The sequence below is a fragment of the Manis javanica genome, chromosome 10, assembly GCF_040802235.1.
Source record: "Manis javanica isolate MJ-LG chromosome 10, MJ_LKY, whole genome shotgun sequence".
NCBI lineage: Eukaryota > Metazoa > Chordata > Mammalia > Pholidota > Manidae > Manis > Manis javanica.
This window is the reverse complement of record NC_133165.1, coordinates 85151947-85169255: the sequence shown is the minus strand read 5'-3', so window position 1 is coordinate 85169255 and position 17309 is coordinate 85151947. Positions and strand designations below refer to the sequence as shown.

At 47.5% G+C, this 17309-nt stretch overlaps 1 protein-coding gene across 1 annotated transcript; it reads left to right on the top strand.

The window, feature by feature from the left end:
* The first annotated feature begins 2879 nt into the window (after nt 1-2879).
* On the top strand, nt 2880-6647 carry KRT18 (keratin 18). Its single transcript, XM_017669821.3, has 7 exons — nt 2880-3419; nt 4193-4275; nt 4595-4751; nt 5280-5444; nt 5554-5679; nt 5985-6208; nt 6455-6647. Exons 1-7 carry the CDS (start codon nt 3021-3023, stop codon nt 6573-6575), a joined length of 1275 nt encoding a protein of 424 aa, XP_017525310.2. The 5' UTR covers nt 2880-3020; the 3' UTR covers nt 6576-6647.
* The last annotated feature ends 10662 nt before the right edge of the window (nt 6648-17309 follow it).

Sequence of the window (17309 nt, the reverse complement as noted above, 5' to 3'; positions counted from 1 at the left end):
GGGAAATCCTTTCTGGAATGACTCTCAATCTTTCGGGAAGATGTGGGGAATCAGCCCCCTCCCTGTTTGGGCTACAGGCCCCCACTCTCACACCTCAATTGCTATTCTATACACCTCCCTCCTCAGGGTTGAACAAGAAATTTCCAGCCGAAATGATAAAGCAAAGCCTGAAGGACCACAGGCCCTCCCGAGCCTCCTTAATCCCCTAATCTCCCACCATCTAGTTTCCCCAGGGCAGTGGTTCCAGCCCTTGGCAGGAGACTGTGAGGAGGGGGAGGCAAGACCTGAACCACCCTTATCGGAGTCATCTCTGAGTTGATTCAAGAGTTAAACCTGCCTCTCAGGTTCCCGCTCCCCCTCAGCAGGACACCGGAATGCAGGGCAGGATGGGGGCAGGGATCCGGTTCTCCTCCTTCCGCCCCTTTACTCTCCTTAGGTCTTTTTTTTCTGGAAGCCTCTGACCAGGGCGCCTCCTGCTCCCCCTTCTCCCAGGACTGGCCTCACAATCCCCATTGGGCATCTGACTTGCACCTTTTGCACCTCGCCTCCCACCCCACCCCAGAACCCTGATGCTGGGAAGCTGGGGGCCAAAACTCCTTGTGCACTTCCTCAGCTCTCTCAGAGGGTGAAAAGGCCCTGAACCACAGAGGAATCTGGAAGTGGTGGAAAAGGGCAGGCTGGCGCTGGAAGCCTGAGGTTGGTATTTGCCCCCATGCTGCAAGAGGTCAGGAATGTGGCCACCGACATCAGCTATGGGAGATAAGACCCAGCTGGCAGCTCTCCCCCTCCTGCCCCCAGCCTGAGCCTCCACAGGCCCCAGAAGGGCCTGAGCAGTTGGGGTGAGGCAGGAATCTGAGGAGCTTGAATAAGAATCCTGGAATCTGAACCTGTTCCCTGATGGAATTCAAAGTCCCCGGGGTTCTTAAGTGACTTAGAGACCTATTTCATTGACCCATCCTTACAATTAAATTGACACCCCTCCCCCTACTTCTTCCCTCCTGAATGTGTTGAAGACTTATTCTTCATTATTAAGTGTTTGTTCGATGAAAATAAGCGATAATTACCATTGACATCCACTGCCACCCGAGGAGATAGACTGGACAGCATTTATTACTCTCCCTTTACAAGTAAAGAAACTATAGTTCAGAGTTAAGTGTTTCTACAAGTTCACGCAGCTAGCGAAGTACCCATATTGGCTGCCTTCAAGCTTAGCAAAATCAGCAAAGGCAAAATGTTGCATGTTCAGTCTGCATACCTTACTGTGCAACTCTGCACAACACGATTCTGGAACCCAGTGAGGGATGTGAAGGTGAGAGCAAGAGAAACCCCTTTGGCTGCCGCCACCTCTAATCTCCCAGAAACCTCCATGCAAAATGAGGGGGCATTCTTTCATGTGCTGTTTTGCATCCCATTTGCCTTTTGGCCTTCAGCAAGCCCAGACCCTCTCCATGCCAGCTCCCACTGAGTACTGTGGGTGGCAGGCTTGGGATAGTCAGAGCCAAGCCTTTATCTGAGCTGCGCCTCCCACTTGGCTAGCCCCATGGCCCGGCTACTCCCAGGACCCTTTCCCCTCCCAGACCTGCTCTCTTGTCTGCCCCCCTTGTGTAGTTCAGCTGGTAGCTCGATAAGAATCAATAGGTCCACTCCAGAGCAAAGAGTACAAACAAGTGTGTGATGTCAGGCCCTACTGGACAAACAAGCTGACGGTGGTGACAGACTTGAGGCCCAGTACCTCAGGGTTCCCTCAGTTCATTCAGCAATGGGGTGGGGGTGGGAGCACCCAGCTTCAGGGGTGCTGGGAGCAGTGGGAACCTCCCTACTTTTATCCTTCTCACCCATATCCTGATGTAAGCTTTCTGGAGGAGGCAGCCCCTGGGGACAGGCTTGGGATCCAGAGAGCCTTTTGAAGATAGGCAGGGAAGCAGGGAGCCTGCAGAAAAGCCCTGGTAAGGAGGATAAGCGCTGGCCACCAGGGCTGAGTCTCAGCTGGGATATTTCTAGGTGTGCGTGTCTGTCCTTTCAGGGCCCATGCGATGTGGGACACATTACCATCTCCAAGAGGGATTTTGGTCTCTGTCATTCACTGCTGTTCTCCCAGCCACTAGAACAGGACCTGACACACAGTAGGTGTCCATCAAATATCTGTTGAACTCTAAACTGCTGGGAAGTATTTGTTTGCCCAAGGGTGTAGGTAAGGCTGATACACAGGTTTGTAGAAGTGATAATGTATCCCTTGTTTGAATCATGACATGTTCCACTTGAGACCAGGCACCCTGAAGGGTGAGTTGAGGGGAGATGTTCAGAGAATCAGTTTGTTTTCAGGAGTCTGAACATATTTGGGGAGTGAATGTATTTGCGTGTATTTGAAAGTACACACCTGTACCACATGAGTGTGAGTGTGTGTTAGTGAACATGTGCAGGTGGGTGTGTGTTTGGGAACCAAGTGTGATGCAGAGCCAAGGGTGTAAACAAGCAGGTTTGAGGCTCAGGATTGAGTTTCTCTTTCTCTTTTCCAGCCCCCAACTTTTCTTTCGCAGGACTTCTGGAGTTCCAGGATACCCCCAAGATCCCTCTGCAGGTGGGAACTTGGGCTGCAGACTATGAAGACTCCACTCATTCCCCACAAGTCGCCAAATTCTCAGCACCTGCCAGCACCTCCTCTACCTGGCAGAAGGGAGTGTAATACGTCATTACCTGCCCTTGGGCCAAGGGCCAACAGCACCTGCTGCCCTGTCTGTCCTCGGAGCTACCCCCTTTCTGGGGGTGTCCAGGGAGGCCTTGGCAGGGCTGTGCCGAAGGGGCGGGGAAGGCTGAGCAGGCCAGAACCGAGGGCGCAAAGTCCGCCGCCGTCCACCTGCGGCCCAGGATTCCGGGCCAGGATTCCGCGGCGACAGCGGGGGCGGGACGGGGCCCTGCCCGCAGGTCCCAACCTCCTCCCTAGGCGATATAACCTGAGTCCGACCTGCCACTCTCCACGGCTTGAACCTGAGCCCTAGCCTCTCGCCTTCCTCCGGAACAGCATGAGCTTCACCACCCACTCCACCTTCACCACCAACTACCGGTCCCTAGGCTCGGTGCAGTCACCCAGCCATCGGGTCAGGCCAGTCAGCAGCGCAGCCAGCGTCTATGCAGGCGCTGGGGGCTCAGGCTCCCGGATCTCTGTGTCCCGCCCCACCAGCTTCCGCGGACCAGCCGTCGGGATGGCCAGGGGTCTGGCGGGCATAGGGAGCGTCCAGGGCGAGAAGGAGACCATGCAAGCCCTGAATGACCGCCTGGCCTCCTACCTGGAGAGAGTGAGGAACCTGGAGGCTGACAATCAGAAACTGGAGCTTAAAATCCGGCAACACCTGGAGAAGAAGGGGCCCCAGGTCAGAGACTGGGGGCATTACTTCAAGACCATTGAGGAGCTGAGGGCTCAGGTAAGAGGGCATGAAGGAGCAGTCCCAACTCCCAGCCATGTTTGACCCTCCAATGACCCATCCCCTTACCCCGGTGATAGGAATTTTAATACGGTGGGGTTCATTGATCCCTTTCCCCTTTCTGTTTCCATCCCATGCCCTGCTGCCCTGGCAAGGGATTAGGAATGCCCCGGATTGCCATGCACACCTCTGGCCACAGGGACCCTAAGGGTACTGACTGGGCATGGGAGGGCCCTTTCCCTGGAGATAGTGGGAAGGGGAGTGGGGAGCTTTGCAGAGGAAGTGGACAGCATGGAGGGAGGTGAGATGAGGCCCAGAAAGAGGACCCAGACACTGTGGCTTCTGGCTGAGTGGGCAGTTGGAGGGTTAAACGGATGTGGCTAAGGCTGAGTCATGTGGGAGTAAACAGGAGGCCTCCCTATGGGAGGGGCAAGTCTTGTGGGGCGGGGGTCCAGTGAGGGCAGTGAGCAGGTGCACTAGCGAAAAATGCCAGGAGGGGGCCAGGGAGAGGACTTATCAGTAGTTGCTCACTTCCCGGCAGGCCAGCCAGCAGAGGCCCGGGAGGAGGGGCAGTAGGAGTGCCAGGAACTGAGATTCTGAGAGAGGAGGGAACAATGTGGGGGCACAGGTGGAAGGGGATAGGTGTACAAGGAGAGCCTCTGGCTATTCCTGGGACCAGAAGGGTTTCACTGAGACACACAACACCTTCCACACACTCAGCCTACCCCATCACAACTTCCCACTCAAGAGCAACCTCTCTACAATCCCACCAGATCTTTGCAAATTCTGTGGACAACGCCCAAATTGTTCTGCAGATTGACAATGCCCGTCTTGCTGCTGATGACTTCAGAGTCAAGTAAGGCTGGGGAATCTGGGGGGTTGGGGGTGGAGCTAAGAATGGTCTGCTCCCCAGGGCTGGGTCCGGTGGGGGCTTGCAGTGGGATCCTGTTCATCTGCAGGTGGAGCTGGGTGGGTGACAATTAAGCCCCATCAGTTTATTCATTCATGTAACCAACTTAAGAACACTGTCCCCCAAGAGCCAAGAACAGTGCTCAGAGGAACACCACCTGATCCTGACTCACATTGCTGATTTGCAGTGGGCACAGGGCTGCTCTTAGAGTTAAGAAGGTTCTGGATTAGAGATGGCGCCCTTCTGCTCACCTCCACTTCCACAGGTATGAGACAGAGCTGGCCATGCGCCAGTCTGTGGAGAGTGACATCCATGGGCTCCGCAAAGTCATTGATGACACCAATATCACACGGCTGCAGCTGGAGACGGAGATCGAGGCTCTGAAGGAGGAGTTGATCTTCATGAAGAAGAATCACGAGGAGGCAAGCAGCCAGGACAAGTCTGGGTTGGGGGCCAAGATAAGTCTGGGCTAGGGAATAGATGGGAATAGGTGGGGCAGGCCATCTGCCGGTAGCCTGGCAGAGAAGTTTAGAGCTACCAACCCAGGTCTTCTTAATCAGACTGTTGCCCTACTCGGTGGATCACCTGAATTAGAATGTGATGAGGCTGAGAGGACATGGTTGAGAGAATGAGAACAAAGGCAGAAGCAGCTAGCCCTAGGAGTGAGGGTGACAGAGGAGAGCAAGTAGAGCAAGCAGGGCTTCCTGGAGGAAGGCTTGGGGAGTTCTGTGGATGGAGGGACAGGGTGAAGTGAGGACAGAGAAAACACCTATGGGTGAGAAGCATGGGCCTGAGTAGGTGGCATTTTATCCATGTGGATTGGCCTACCCAGAACTGTTCCCTTCTCCAAGCGATCCAGTCCGCCTCCTGGGAGAGGCAGTCACAGATGAAGAGCCTTACTGGAGCTCTGCCCCTGAGCCCCTCCTCACTTTTGTTCCTCTCTCCTTCAGGAAGTAAAGGGTCTCCAAAACCAGATTGCCAACTCTGGGCTGACCGTGGAGCTGGATGCCGCCAAATCTCAGGATCTCGGCAAGATCATGGCAGACATCCGGGCCCAGTATGACCAGCTGGCTCAGAAGAACCGAGAGGAGCTGGACAAGTACTGGTCTCAGCAGGTACACGAGGGGAAGGAATGGATGCCCCCAGGCTAGGCATGGGGCCTGAGGGTGTGGGAGGGAGGCAGGCAGAGAAGGACAGACCTGAGGACCATACCACCCTCTGCAGATTGAGGAGAGCACCACAATGGTCACCTCGCAGACGGCTGAGATAGGAGAGGCTGAGACAACACTCAAGGAGCTGAGACGGACGGCCCAGTCCTTGGAGATCAACCTGGACTCAATGAGAAATATGGTGAGATCCTACTTCACCTGCCCCAACTACTCTTGGCCCCTGACCTCTGGAGGCCTCAAGCCCAATCCTGACTCAGCCCAAATCCTACATCTCATATCCCAAATTCATTTCACTTAGACAGTTGTTACTCTTTGCATTTCCCACTACTCCTACCCACTACGATAGTATCTGGCACACAGTGGGCACTCAAAAATGTTTTGAAGAGTTAAGCAGCCCTGGGTTCTGGAATGTTCTGCTGAAAGTTGCAGAGACTCTCCCTTTACCAAATCTCGAGACTCACCGGACTGTCTTCCATGCCCCTGCAGAAAGCCAGCTTTGAGAACAGCCTAATGGAGGTAGAAGTCCACTATGCCCTGCAGATGGAGCAACTCAACGGGGTCCTGCTGCATCTGGAATCGGAGCTGGCCCAGACCCGGGCAGAGGGGCAGCGCCAGGCCCAGGAGTACGAGGCCCTGCTGAACATCAAGGTCAAGCTGGAGGCTGAGATCGCCACCTACCGTCGCCTGCTAGAAGATGGGGAGGGCTTCAAGTAAGTGTGCGCCCCTGTATCTCCAGGGGTGTATAGTTAGAGGTTTCTCTCCTAGCAAAAAGAATAAAGTGTTGCCCAGCCCTATTTAGCATACAAATGGAGTTTGGCCTTGGGTTCCCCTTTTATGGAGAAAGAAGCCATGGGGAATTTGGAGACTAAGGCTGGAATCAGAAGGCTCTCCTCCACCTTCCTGGTCTCCCTCCTACCCACCGCTGTTTATAACTGGGGCTTGGACTTCTGTTACAGTCTTGATGATGCCCTGGACGCCAGCAACTCCATGCAGACCCTTCAAAAGACCACCACCCGCAGGATTGTGGATGGCAAAGTAGTGTCTGAGACCAACGACACCAAAGGTCTCAGGCGCTGAGGCAGCAGAAGCAGGGCACCCTTTGGGGAGCAGCAGGAAGCCAATAAAAAGTTCAGAGGTCATTGAACATCACTTTGCATCTTCCTTACTGTTTCCATGGTGCGTGCAAATGCCTGACCCAATAGTCCTACCTCTGATCAGGCAGAAATCACCTCTGATCCCAGAGGTTTCATAACAGTGGGGGAGTGGGCAGAGGAAGAGTCTGGGTTCTTGGAAAAAGCTCAGGGAAAGAGGAGGGAATGGTAGATGATAATGTATATTTCAAATTTTTAAAAATTATAAAAGAAACATGCAAAAAATCCAAAATAAAAGAAGGAAATAAAATGAAGTATTTCCCATCCCACTCTCCAGAGGTAACCATGTAAAATGGTTCCTAAACTAGACATATACAGACACATTTATTTTGTATATGTAGGATCACACTGTTCTGCACTTTGATTTCTTAAACTCTATCTTCCACATTTCACAATCTTGAACACCTTTCTGAATCAGTATGTGTTGCCTTTTTTTCTTTTCTTTTTACCCAGATGAGTGAATTTGGAATTTCTTCTTCCTTCAGCTGGAATACATATGCATAGCTATTTACTAAGAGGAAATTGTTAGTCCAATACCAGAGAGAGAAAGCACAGAATTGCAGTGATTATGCATTCTGTCACCTCTCCCATTTTGGTGACAGCTATGACTCTTTGCCTATCCATTGTCCAGTTGAATGTTCGTATCACATAAATCTGCTCTTAATCTGCAATTACTGTACTCCAAGTTATTTCTAAAAATCAGAACCTTGATCTGTATAGTATCCAATCATGGCCAACAGACCAATCTGAGAACTACTGTCCAGGACTTTCTTGATCCTTGCCTCAGTAATTTGTCATCCATCTAGTTTGAGGGACATCATACCAAGGATGTCATCTTACATAAAACTTACTGCATGGGTATAGGAATGATTTGGGGATAATTTTTTTAGAAGGAACCTCAGAATAGCATCCTCTCTCAGGTCTCAGCAACAAAAATAGTTTGGTGGGGAAGAAGCTATTATATTTGATTTATACATCATATACCTCATTCTCTTTAATAGCTGTCTAGCGTGCCGGTATGTGGAGTAGGAATATTCTTAACCCAGGCCTTGGCCTTTAATAGTTGTTTGGGGTTTTTTTTGTTTTGTTTTTTTTGCATAAATGCTGCAATTAATGTTAAATAATAATTAATACCTGTAATTAATATGTGCTATGTGAACATCTGTAGGATAAATTCCTGGAAATGGTATACTGGGCTACCATTTTAACAAATACTTATGATGTACCTGTTTAGTTTCAGACCCTGTGTTAGTCATTGAGGATATATGTGGTAAACAAAATGTATGGGTATTGCACCTACCCTGTGGAGCTCACAGCCTAATGGTTAAAAGTATGTACATTTTTAGTCATACTTTCAAGAAATACTTACAGAGCGCCTACTATTTACCATACACTCTAGGTACCAGGGATATATCAATGAACAGAACACCCAAAATCCCTATCCTCATGGAGTTCATATTCTGGTGATGAAAGATATATAATAAACAATAAATACAGTATAGCATGCTAGCAGATGATAAATGTTACAAGCCTGGACAGAGCAGGCAAGGACGAGTGGTCAGGGGATGTCAGGAAAATGAAAAGGTTGGATGTGTAATGATCCGATAATGATAATGAATTTGATTATGAATAATGAAGACAATAATGAATCTTCAACGAAAATGGAAAACTGAATTTTTACTAAGGAATGCAGTGTGTTTACTCTGCCATCTCTAAAAATATTGGCAGTTCTCGATGGAAAAAGACTGAGGACTGCACTGTTCAAGGCCCTTTGTTCCTGGAGGTGGTGGGGAAGCCTGTGGGGGGACAGCGTGGAAGTCTTTGTCACTGTAGGCCCTGAGGGAAGATGGGTCCAGAGAGGGGAAGTTATCAGAGCAAGGGCCACTCTTCCTGAGTGGGTCTGAGTGTGAGTTACAAAGAGGTTACCTGGCAGCTTCTGTGCCAGGGACCCGTGCTGCCTCCAGGTTCTGGGGTTCTACTGCGTGGAGGAAAACATCCTCCATGAAAGCAAGGCACCCTAGTGCAGTGTTCCTCACCCTCCTCAAACCTACCTTCCTGGATAAACATGACAATCACGTGTGCCCCTTTTTCCTTCCCCATCTCTCCAACTGCTACTTAACAGCCCCCACCATCTTTATAGGAGTCCACAGGAGATGAATCTGAGACAAGATGGTGAGCTTTACTTTCTGAGATTCACTTCATGAATGCACTCGGAGTAATTTTCTTGCTCCGTCCACCCTGCCGTTTTCCAAATGTGTATGTATAACATTGAATGTGCTCTCTCAGACCATGCGGGCAGCCCAGAGGTCTGATGAGTCCCCACAAGGTTGCACCAGCCTGGCTGACCATCCCTGAAAGTTAGTCAAAAGGCATTTAGCTTTCGTCTGGCCAAATGTGAGATGGCAAGGGGATAGGCCAGGAATAGACTTGGCCCCCCAAACGCTATGGGATGCGGACTGCAGAGGTGAAGCAGAAAGTCCCCGGCAGAGCCTGCGCCATGCTGCTGCAGCTGAGTCAAGCTGATAGAGGATCTGCTATGCCTCCCACCAGACAATGCCTCACAGTTCCCAGGGTGCTTATATACTTGATCCTCGCTACAATTCTGTGAGCTATGCAGGGCAGTGGGTATTACTGGCTCTGGCTCAGAGAGATAGGCACTGAGGTTCACAGAGATCATGTGACTTGTCCAAGGCCACAGAGCTAGAAGCTTAAAGCAGAAAACCCCATCTCCCAATCCCCAATCCCTAACTCTTTCCTCCATGTGTTAAGACTGAACCCAGGGGTTATTCCCCATGGCTGCAATTTGGATCTCCTCTAATCACCAGGGAGTTTCATAAACTACGCCAAGGTCTAGGGCCCATTGCCAGAGATTCTGATTTAATTGTTCAGAGGTGCCCATACCTCTGGGAAAATGTTAAAAGAGCTCCCTAGGTGATTCCAATAAGCAGGGAAGGTTGAGAATCAGACCCCCAAGCTGTACCTAGGGTCAGCACCATGGCCTTTCCCCCTAATGCAGGTCACGGATGGGCCTGTTTTAAACAGCATGCTGCTGGCAGAGTTAGAGCCTCTGGGCAGTCCTGCTGCTCCCCCAGGTGAGAAAACGACTGCCCGAGGGAAGGCCCATCCTAGTCCCCAAGTTCTCAAGGGGGAAATTAAGTCCCTTTGCTGCCCACAGGGGATTGGAAAAGGGTGGACTGTTGGCCTACCTCACCCCAAAGCTCTTTCCCCTTCCCTCCTGCACCCTGCCACTGAAGCCCCTTAGAGGCTGCCAGCCAGAGTCCAACAGCCTCCTCTGTCTGCTCATCTTTTCAACCTGTGACCCTTGACCCTGAAGCCTTCAGCTCGTGGCACCCACACAGCAGTGCTCCCCCGGCCCTACCACTTAGCCTGCTCTGCGTCCTTGACTGGGCCTCTAACACAGCCTCTCAGGCCATCCTCACCTTTCCTCTCCCTGGGCAATCTTATTATTCCTTAACTCTACTGTCACCTCTGAGCTGATAGTGTAATGTTTATCTCTAGCCCTGGTCTCTCTGGAGCTTCAGAATGGTATTTTCTAACTGCTTATGTTTCCTTTTGCTATGTAGCATACTTAGCTATTTATACATCATTCCTCCCTGAGGTTGTAAATTCCTTGAAGGCAGATTCCATTTTATTCATCTTTGTGTCATCCTACATGGATTACAACAACACTGACAAAAATATTAATAATAACCAACATTTACTGAGTATTTCCTATGTGTCAGGCACTGTGCTAAGCACTTTACACATATTAATTCACTTAATCTGAACAACCACCCTATGAGATGGGAAGTATTGTAATTCTTATTTTACAGATGAAGGAACCAAGGCTTAGAGAGGTGAACTAACTTTCTGAAGGTCACACAGCTAAATAAATGGCAAAACCAGAATTCAAACCCAGGAAGTCTGGCTGCCAAGTCCAAAGGCAGCAGATGGGATGGACTGGCACTCAGCTCCATCCCAAATTCATGCCTTTCTGCTTCAGAGGCCAGAAAGCTAAAAAATATATTTCCAGACATCCTTGCAGCTAGGCTGTGACTCATGTTCCACTAATTAGATGCAGTTAAATGATATTTGGAAGGTGGAAGTGAGCAGAGACCCTTTCTTGCTGCTTTGATTATTTCTGCTGGCAAGCCTGGGTGGTGGGGCTGCTGGTTGTTCTGGAGCAGGGGCCAGGGCCGTCATTCACTTTGTGGGTATTGAGAGGCAGCTGTACCGGGAGGGGCAGTAGTGGCTTTCAAGTCTGGGATCACAGCTGCAGGAGTACGACTACAGGGTCATCAGCTTCCTGAATCCCCATCAGCTAGAGTGGTTTATATTTCCTGCAACTAAAATCAAGAAAGGACCTTCGAGGAGAAGATCTTGGAACAGTTATCTGACTTGACTGGGTTTGAAGGCAGTGAGAACCCAGTTGCTACGTGTAATGGCAAAATCAGTAACTTAATTTACCACCTGGGGCTCCCTGGGATGACTGGCATATGGAAGGTAAGGCTTTGGTAGACTCCACAGCAGTCATGATAGACCATCATTCTGGGAAAAAGGAAATCAAGGGCTCTGGGGTGGTCTGGCCACTTTGGCTGCACTGCTGAGCTTAAAGAGAGAAAATGGGAAGTTTCAAGTTTTAAATTCTAGCTCTAGAGGACCAGGCTGTTTCTAAGACTTCTAATTGAAACCCTTAACTCCTGAAGCCACAGAACTGAGGTAGCTCGGGCCTGATACTGCAGGTTGTTGAATTACATCATATGGTCAAATCACTACATCATACGGTCAAATCACCACAGGGCTTATGTGAAAGCCAAGGCATTAAGGAGAAATCCTCAGAATGGGCCAGGGAGCTTTGGAATATGTCTGAAGATGTGAATGACCAGACCCCACTAAACCTCTCTGGCTGGCAGAGACAGCCCCTCCTTCTCTGTCTAATGAGACTGGCCCTGTCTTGATTGGAGACTCTAAGGGCTCAGCCGCGATAGTTAATGTGCAGTCTATGCCTCAGACACCTAACTAGGGGGACAAGCACAAAATATGACACCAGAAGAGAAGACTCACATGGCAAAAGAATTACAAAGATTTTGCTATAAACACAAACTTGGGGAATGTGTATGAGGTTGGACTCTAAGGGTGCTAAACCAGAGAGGAAGAAACAGTTTTAGATTGGGCTGAATTTATTTAGACAGGTTAATTTGTGTCTTTTCACCAGTGTGCTGGCTCCAGCAACTGGGAATGATTTTCTCTTTCTCCTTAGTTGATTGACTAACACCTGGACTCAGCAGTAGCAAACAATAAATGAAGTTGATATACAAGAAATCCCATTGCATAATTCAGAGGAAGGAATCCAAAGACTCTGGGAGAGAGGAACGTTGGAGCGGATTTATCATACACAATCCAATTAATGCTCCTAAATAATTTCAAGAAGGCCTAGAGCTCCTTTTCTTGAGGCATTGAGAAATGTACTGGTAACCAAAGCACAGCATTCTGGAAAAAAAACTGCTGATTTTCCTCTGTAGGCTCGGGGCTGAAGATCAAAGGACTGCTGTGGAAAAGGGCTCCCTGATTTTGAGAACAATGATGGGGTCCCAGTATGGCAGTGGCCAGGTGGCAGCAGCTGACCACCAGATGCAAGATAGATAAGGTTACCCTACAAGACAACAGGGGCAGAGCAATAGTCAGAAGGGTCTGACCCACAGGAATCTGGCAGTAATTACCAGGTTGTAGGATTCTACTTCTAAAGTAAGTGGGCAGTGTATTATAAGTCATCTTTTTTTTCTTATAAATGTGACTACTAAAATTTTTTTAGATTTATTATTTAACTTACACACATAAAATTCACTCTTTAGTGTATAGTTCCATGAATCTTCACAAATACATAGAGTCATGTAACTACCACCACAGTCAAGATACAGAAATGTTCCCTCACCCTGACCCTTGGGTGTCAAATGCTCTTCCCACTCTTATCACCTGGCAATCACTGATCTGTCCTCTCTACATATAGTTTTGCCTTTTCCAGAATGTCATATAAAAGGAATCCTACAACATGTAGCCTTTTGAGGCTGGATTCTCCTATGTAGCACAATGCATTTGAGAGCCCTCCATGGTGTTGCATGTAACAGTAATTTCTCCCTTTTTTATTGCTGATTAATATTCCATTATGTGGCTATACCACCATTTGTCTTTCTATTCAACATTTGGATTGTTTCCAGTTTGAGCATTTCTGTATAAAGCAGCTGTAAACACTCACATAGGGGTGTTTTATGTTTTCATTTCATTTCTTTTGGGTTGTTTTCATTTCTCTTCAGTACTTAGCAGTGAGGTTGCTGGGTCATATGGTAAGTGTATGTTTAACTTTATTAAAAGTTGCTAAACTATTTTCCAAAGTTGCTGTACCATTTTATAAGCCCACCCTCAACATATGAGTGTTTCATTGTTCTTCATCCAAGGAAACTTGGGACACTAGGAAGGAGAAAGAGCAACATAAAGAGTAAAAATATGGATAAATACATTTTCTTTCTCTTGAATTTCCTAAATTATGTTTGATGTTTGAAGCAAAACTTCTACCACTGTCTGACATGTTCCTGAGTGTTTATAGGGAAAAAAATTAATACAATCATATTATAAACAGGGGAGAACAAAGGGACATAAAGAGAGGTGAAGTATCTATACTTCCCTCAAAATGGTAAGATACTAGAAAACTGTAATAAATTATGTACAATTAAAGTAATAGAGTAACCATGTAAAAAGCTATACAAAGAATACACCCAAAAACTTCAACCAAAAGGAATTCTAAAAATCCTAAAAATGCAATTTACAGGATGGCACAAAAGGACAGAAATGAGAAACAGAGCAAATAAAGAACAAAAAATACAATACCAGACTTAAGCCCTAACATGTACATTACATGGCATAAATATTCCAGTTTAAAGACAGAAATTTGCAGAGGGGGTTAAAAAACATGATCTAACTATATATTGTCCACAAGAAACTCACTTCAAATATAATGATAAAAGTAGATTGAAAGTAAAAGGATTTTTTAAAATACATCATGAAAACATTAATTAAGAGAAAGCAGAAGTGGCAATATTAATATCGGATAAAGTTGACTTCAGAGGAAAGAAAACTGCCAAAGATGGGAGAAGGTATTATATAATAATAAAAAGTCAATTCACCAAGAAGACATAGCTAGCAATCCTAACGTATATGCACCAAACAACAGAACTATAAACCTATGTGGGGTTAAAAAACTGAATGGACTGAAAGGAGAAATAGACAAATCAACAATTACATTTGGAGACTTCAACACCCCTCCCTTAACAACTGATAGAACAACTAGATGGAAAATCAGCAAAGATATAGAGGAAGTCAATAAGACCATTAACTTAGAGGATCTAATTTATGTTTATAAAAGACTCCACCACCACCAGCAGAATACACATTCTTTTCTGATGCCCACTGAACATATACCAAGGAAAACCATATCCTGGGACATAAAAAAACTCAAAAAATTTAAAAGAATTTAAATCATACAGAATGCATTCTCTGACCATAATGGAATCAAACTAGAAATCAAGAACAGAAAGATAACAGGAAAATTTCAAACACTTGAAAAACTAAATAACATGCTCCTAGGTAATCCATGGGTCAAATAAGAAGTTGCCAAAGAAAGGTAAAAAGACATTGAACTGAATGAAAATTGAAATACAACATATCAAAAATTGTGGGATACAGTAAAGCAGTGTGGAGAGGGAAATTAATGCTTACATTAGGAAAGAGGGAAAGTCTCAAATTAATATGTCAAATCTCACCTCAAGAACCTAGAAAAAGAAGAGCAAAATAAACCCTAAGCAAGCAGAAGGAAGGAAAGAATAAAGACAGCCGAAATCAATGAAATTGAAAACAGGACAACAATAGAGAAAAATCAATGAAACAAAGAACTATTTATTTGAAAAGGCCAAGTTGACAAACCTGTAGCAAGAATGACAAATTTAAAAAGAGAGACAACACATATTACTGACATCAGTAATGAAACAGGATTTTTTTTTTTTGTAGATACAGATAAGATTACTCTAAATTTTTTATGGAACGGTGAAATATCTAGAATAGCTAAAATAAGAAAAACTGAGAAAAATCAGAGTGTGTGATTTGAAGACATTAGATGCTTAGAGAATCAAAAATGTGTGTTGTTGGTGGAGGGAAAGACATAGAGATCAATGGGACATCACCAAGAATCCAGAAATAGATCCACACAAATATTCCAAACTGATCTTTGAAGCAAAAAAGCAAGACAGTGGAGAAAACACTGCCTTTTCAAGTGGTGTTGGAGCATTTGGACATCCAAAGAACAAAGAAAAGAACAAAACCCACCCTGACCTAAGTCTCACCCTTTACACAAACCATATGTAATTTAAAATTGATCACAAACTTAAACGTAAAACACATAACTACCAAACATTAAGAAAAAAATTTTTGGAGAAAATTGGGAATGAATTATTGAGCCATGCAACAGCTAGATGATTTATGCTAGGGAATTATGCCAAGTGAGAAAAGACAATCCCAAAAGGGTGTATACTTCATAATTCCATTGTTGAAATGACAAAAGTACATTTGTTTAGGGTTTAGAGATTGTACCAGGAGTAAAAAGGAGATGGAGCCAGAGGGAAATGGGTATGGCCATGTTAGGAAGGAAAATAGATATGAGCTGGGTGGAAAGAGAATAGGGCCATAAGGCTTACTAGAAGGGACTCAAAGAGTTAGTCGGTTAGTCTATTAAAGCTCAGAAGGCCAGGAGCAACTTGGCCTAGAAGTTTGAATACTCCCCAGTTAAAGAAAAGTATCTCAGCATAGCCTATGCTTTCATTGTGTCAGTTAGAACATATCATGGTAAGATTTACTTTAGCCTGCTCTAAGGCCTAGCTTATTCAGGAAGAATTCCATTTTAAAGCTAAGATAGCATTTTAATCAAACGGACAGTGGCTCAGCCCACCTTGGACGGAGAGCAGACCCGTCTTGATTGCTATGCTTCCAGACAGAAACTGGTATCCCGGAAAGGAATCAAAGAAGAAAGTTATAAGAAGAAACTTAATGTCTTTTCAAAAATAACATTCTAGGACAATTTGGCCGGTCGCACCTGGCCCTTTGTCGCTTTCGTAAAAATCCTCAACAGGCTTTAAAACCCAAGACCCTAAACCCTTAGGCGCGCTCCTCTCTCCGAGGTCAGCCGCCCTTTCTAAGTGCAAATCCCAACCTCTCAGTGCTCTCCTCTCACTGAGGTCACCTGCACTTTCTAAGTAACTTTAAATAAAACTTTTTCTCTGCTTCGCTACTATGTCTCTGCCCTTCAATTCTTTGTTGCAGCGGGGACAAGAATCGAGGAGAATACACAACGCTCCCCTAACTACCATGCAAGGACACCACCAGGGATCCCTGCGGTGATAACACGTCTTGTCTTTATCAGAGTCAGTATCCTGCCTGTGATATAGTACTAGTTTTTCAGGATGTTACACACACGCACACACCCCCAAGGTGTTTCCCCTTGAGTGTTACGACAGGAAAGAGCTCCCCCTTATCTTAGGAGACTGGAGGGAGGTTACAGGTGTGCGGGACTCGCCCTGGGTTTTCCCAGGAAACCAGGAGACTCTCCCAGCTAAGGGGTGCCGGGGAGACGGCAGCGGCCCTGTCCTGGGTGCGAGCCGCAGCCTTGGCGGGGCCACGGGACTGGCGGAGGCGCCGCCGCCGACTCCCCAGGCCACTGCCAGTGGCGTGCGTCCCGAGGGTGTGAGGACGCCGCAGAGGGAAAGGCGAGCGCCAGCGAGAATGCGGCTTCCCGACGCGGTTTGCTCGGAAAATGAGCCGAGACGGCTGGCAGCGCAGGCCAGCAGATCCCACAGCCCCTGCGGGTTTAGGGTCCCGCCTCCCGCGCGTCAGGCTTTTCCCGCCGGTCCCCGGCTTCGGCGCTTCCTCTCCTTTCCTCCCCGCACCCCATCCGTTCGCACCTTGGCTGTGGCTTTAAGGGGAATTCCACCCAAACAGAAGTTTTTGTCGGTTCCTCCAATTCCCGCCCTCAGCCCCCACCTCCAGGAATGTGGCCTTGGAGGCGGTCTGGTTCCAGCCGGACGGCTGGTGCCAAGACAGGGTTGGCCACATGCCCGCTGAGAGCGGTGAGGAGGAAAGACAGATTCCGGACCCAGGAGTGGGGGGGCCTGCGCCTACGAGAGGCAGACGCCTGCCTAGCCTCAAATCCCTGGGGAGCCCTGTCAGTGCCTCAGTTTTCTTGTTCCTAAAACAGGGCTAAAAGAGGGGCTGCTTCCTAGGAGGATCAAATTAATTAACATGCAGAGCTTTAGGGCCCTGCCTAGCCCACGGTAAGTGCTATGTGAGCCTTGATATATTCTAAGTAGCTGAGCACCAAAATTCCAGGTCCTTTTCCCAGGCGCCATCACTAGTGCCTCTGCCCCATCACTCTGGAAGGCCTGTCACAATCTGGGTATGCCCACTGGTCACCAAGAATTAGACCCTCATGCACAGGCATCCCCGATCCAGTCCCCCCCTGGCCCAGGTGTGTCTCCTCTCCCAAACCTGGGGAAAGCCTCAGCTCTCCTTGGTGAAAGGAAACTAGGAGAGGGATGTTCTGGCTTCACTTGGTCTGGGTTAC

Bases quoted from the DNA above. Each gene is read 5' to 3' on its own strand.
- KRT18 (XM_017669821.3), top strand. From the start codon at position 3,021: ATGAGCTTCACCACCCACTCCACCTTCACCACCAACTACCGGTCCCTA. The intron at 4,276-4,594 runs GTAAGGCTGGGG...CCACTTCCACAG, and splicing joins GCTGATGACTTCAGAGTCAA to GTATGAGACAGAGCTGGCCA. The intron at 4,752-5,279 runs GCAAGCAGCCAG...TCTCTCCTTCAG, and splicing joins TGAAGAAGAATCACGAGGAG to GAAGTAAAGGGTCTCCAAAA.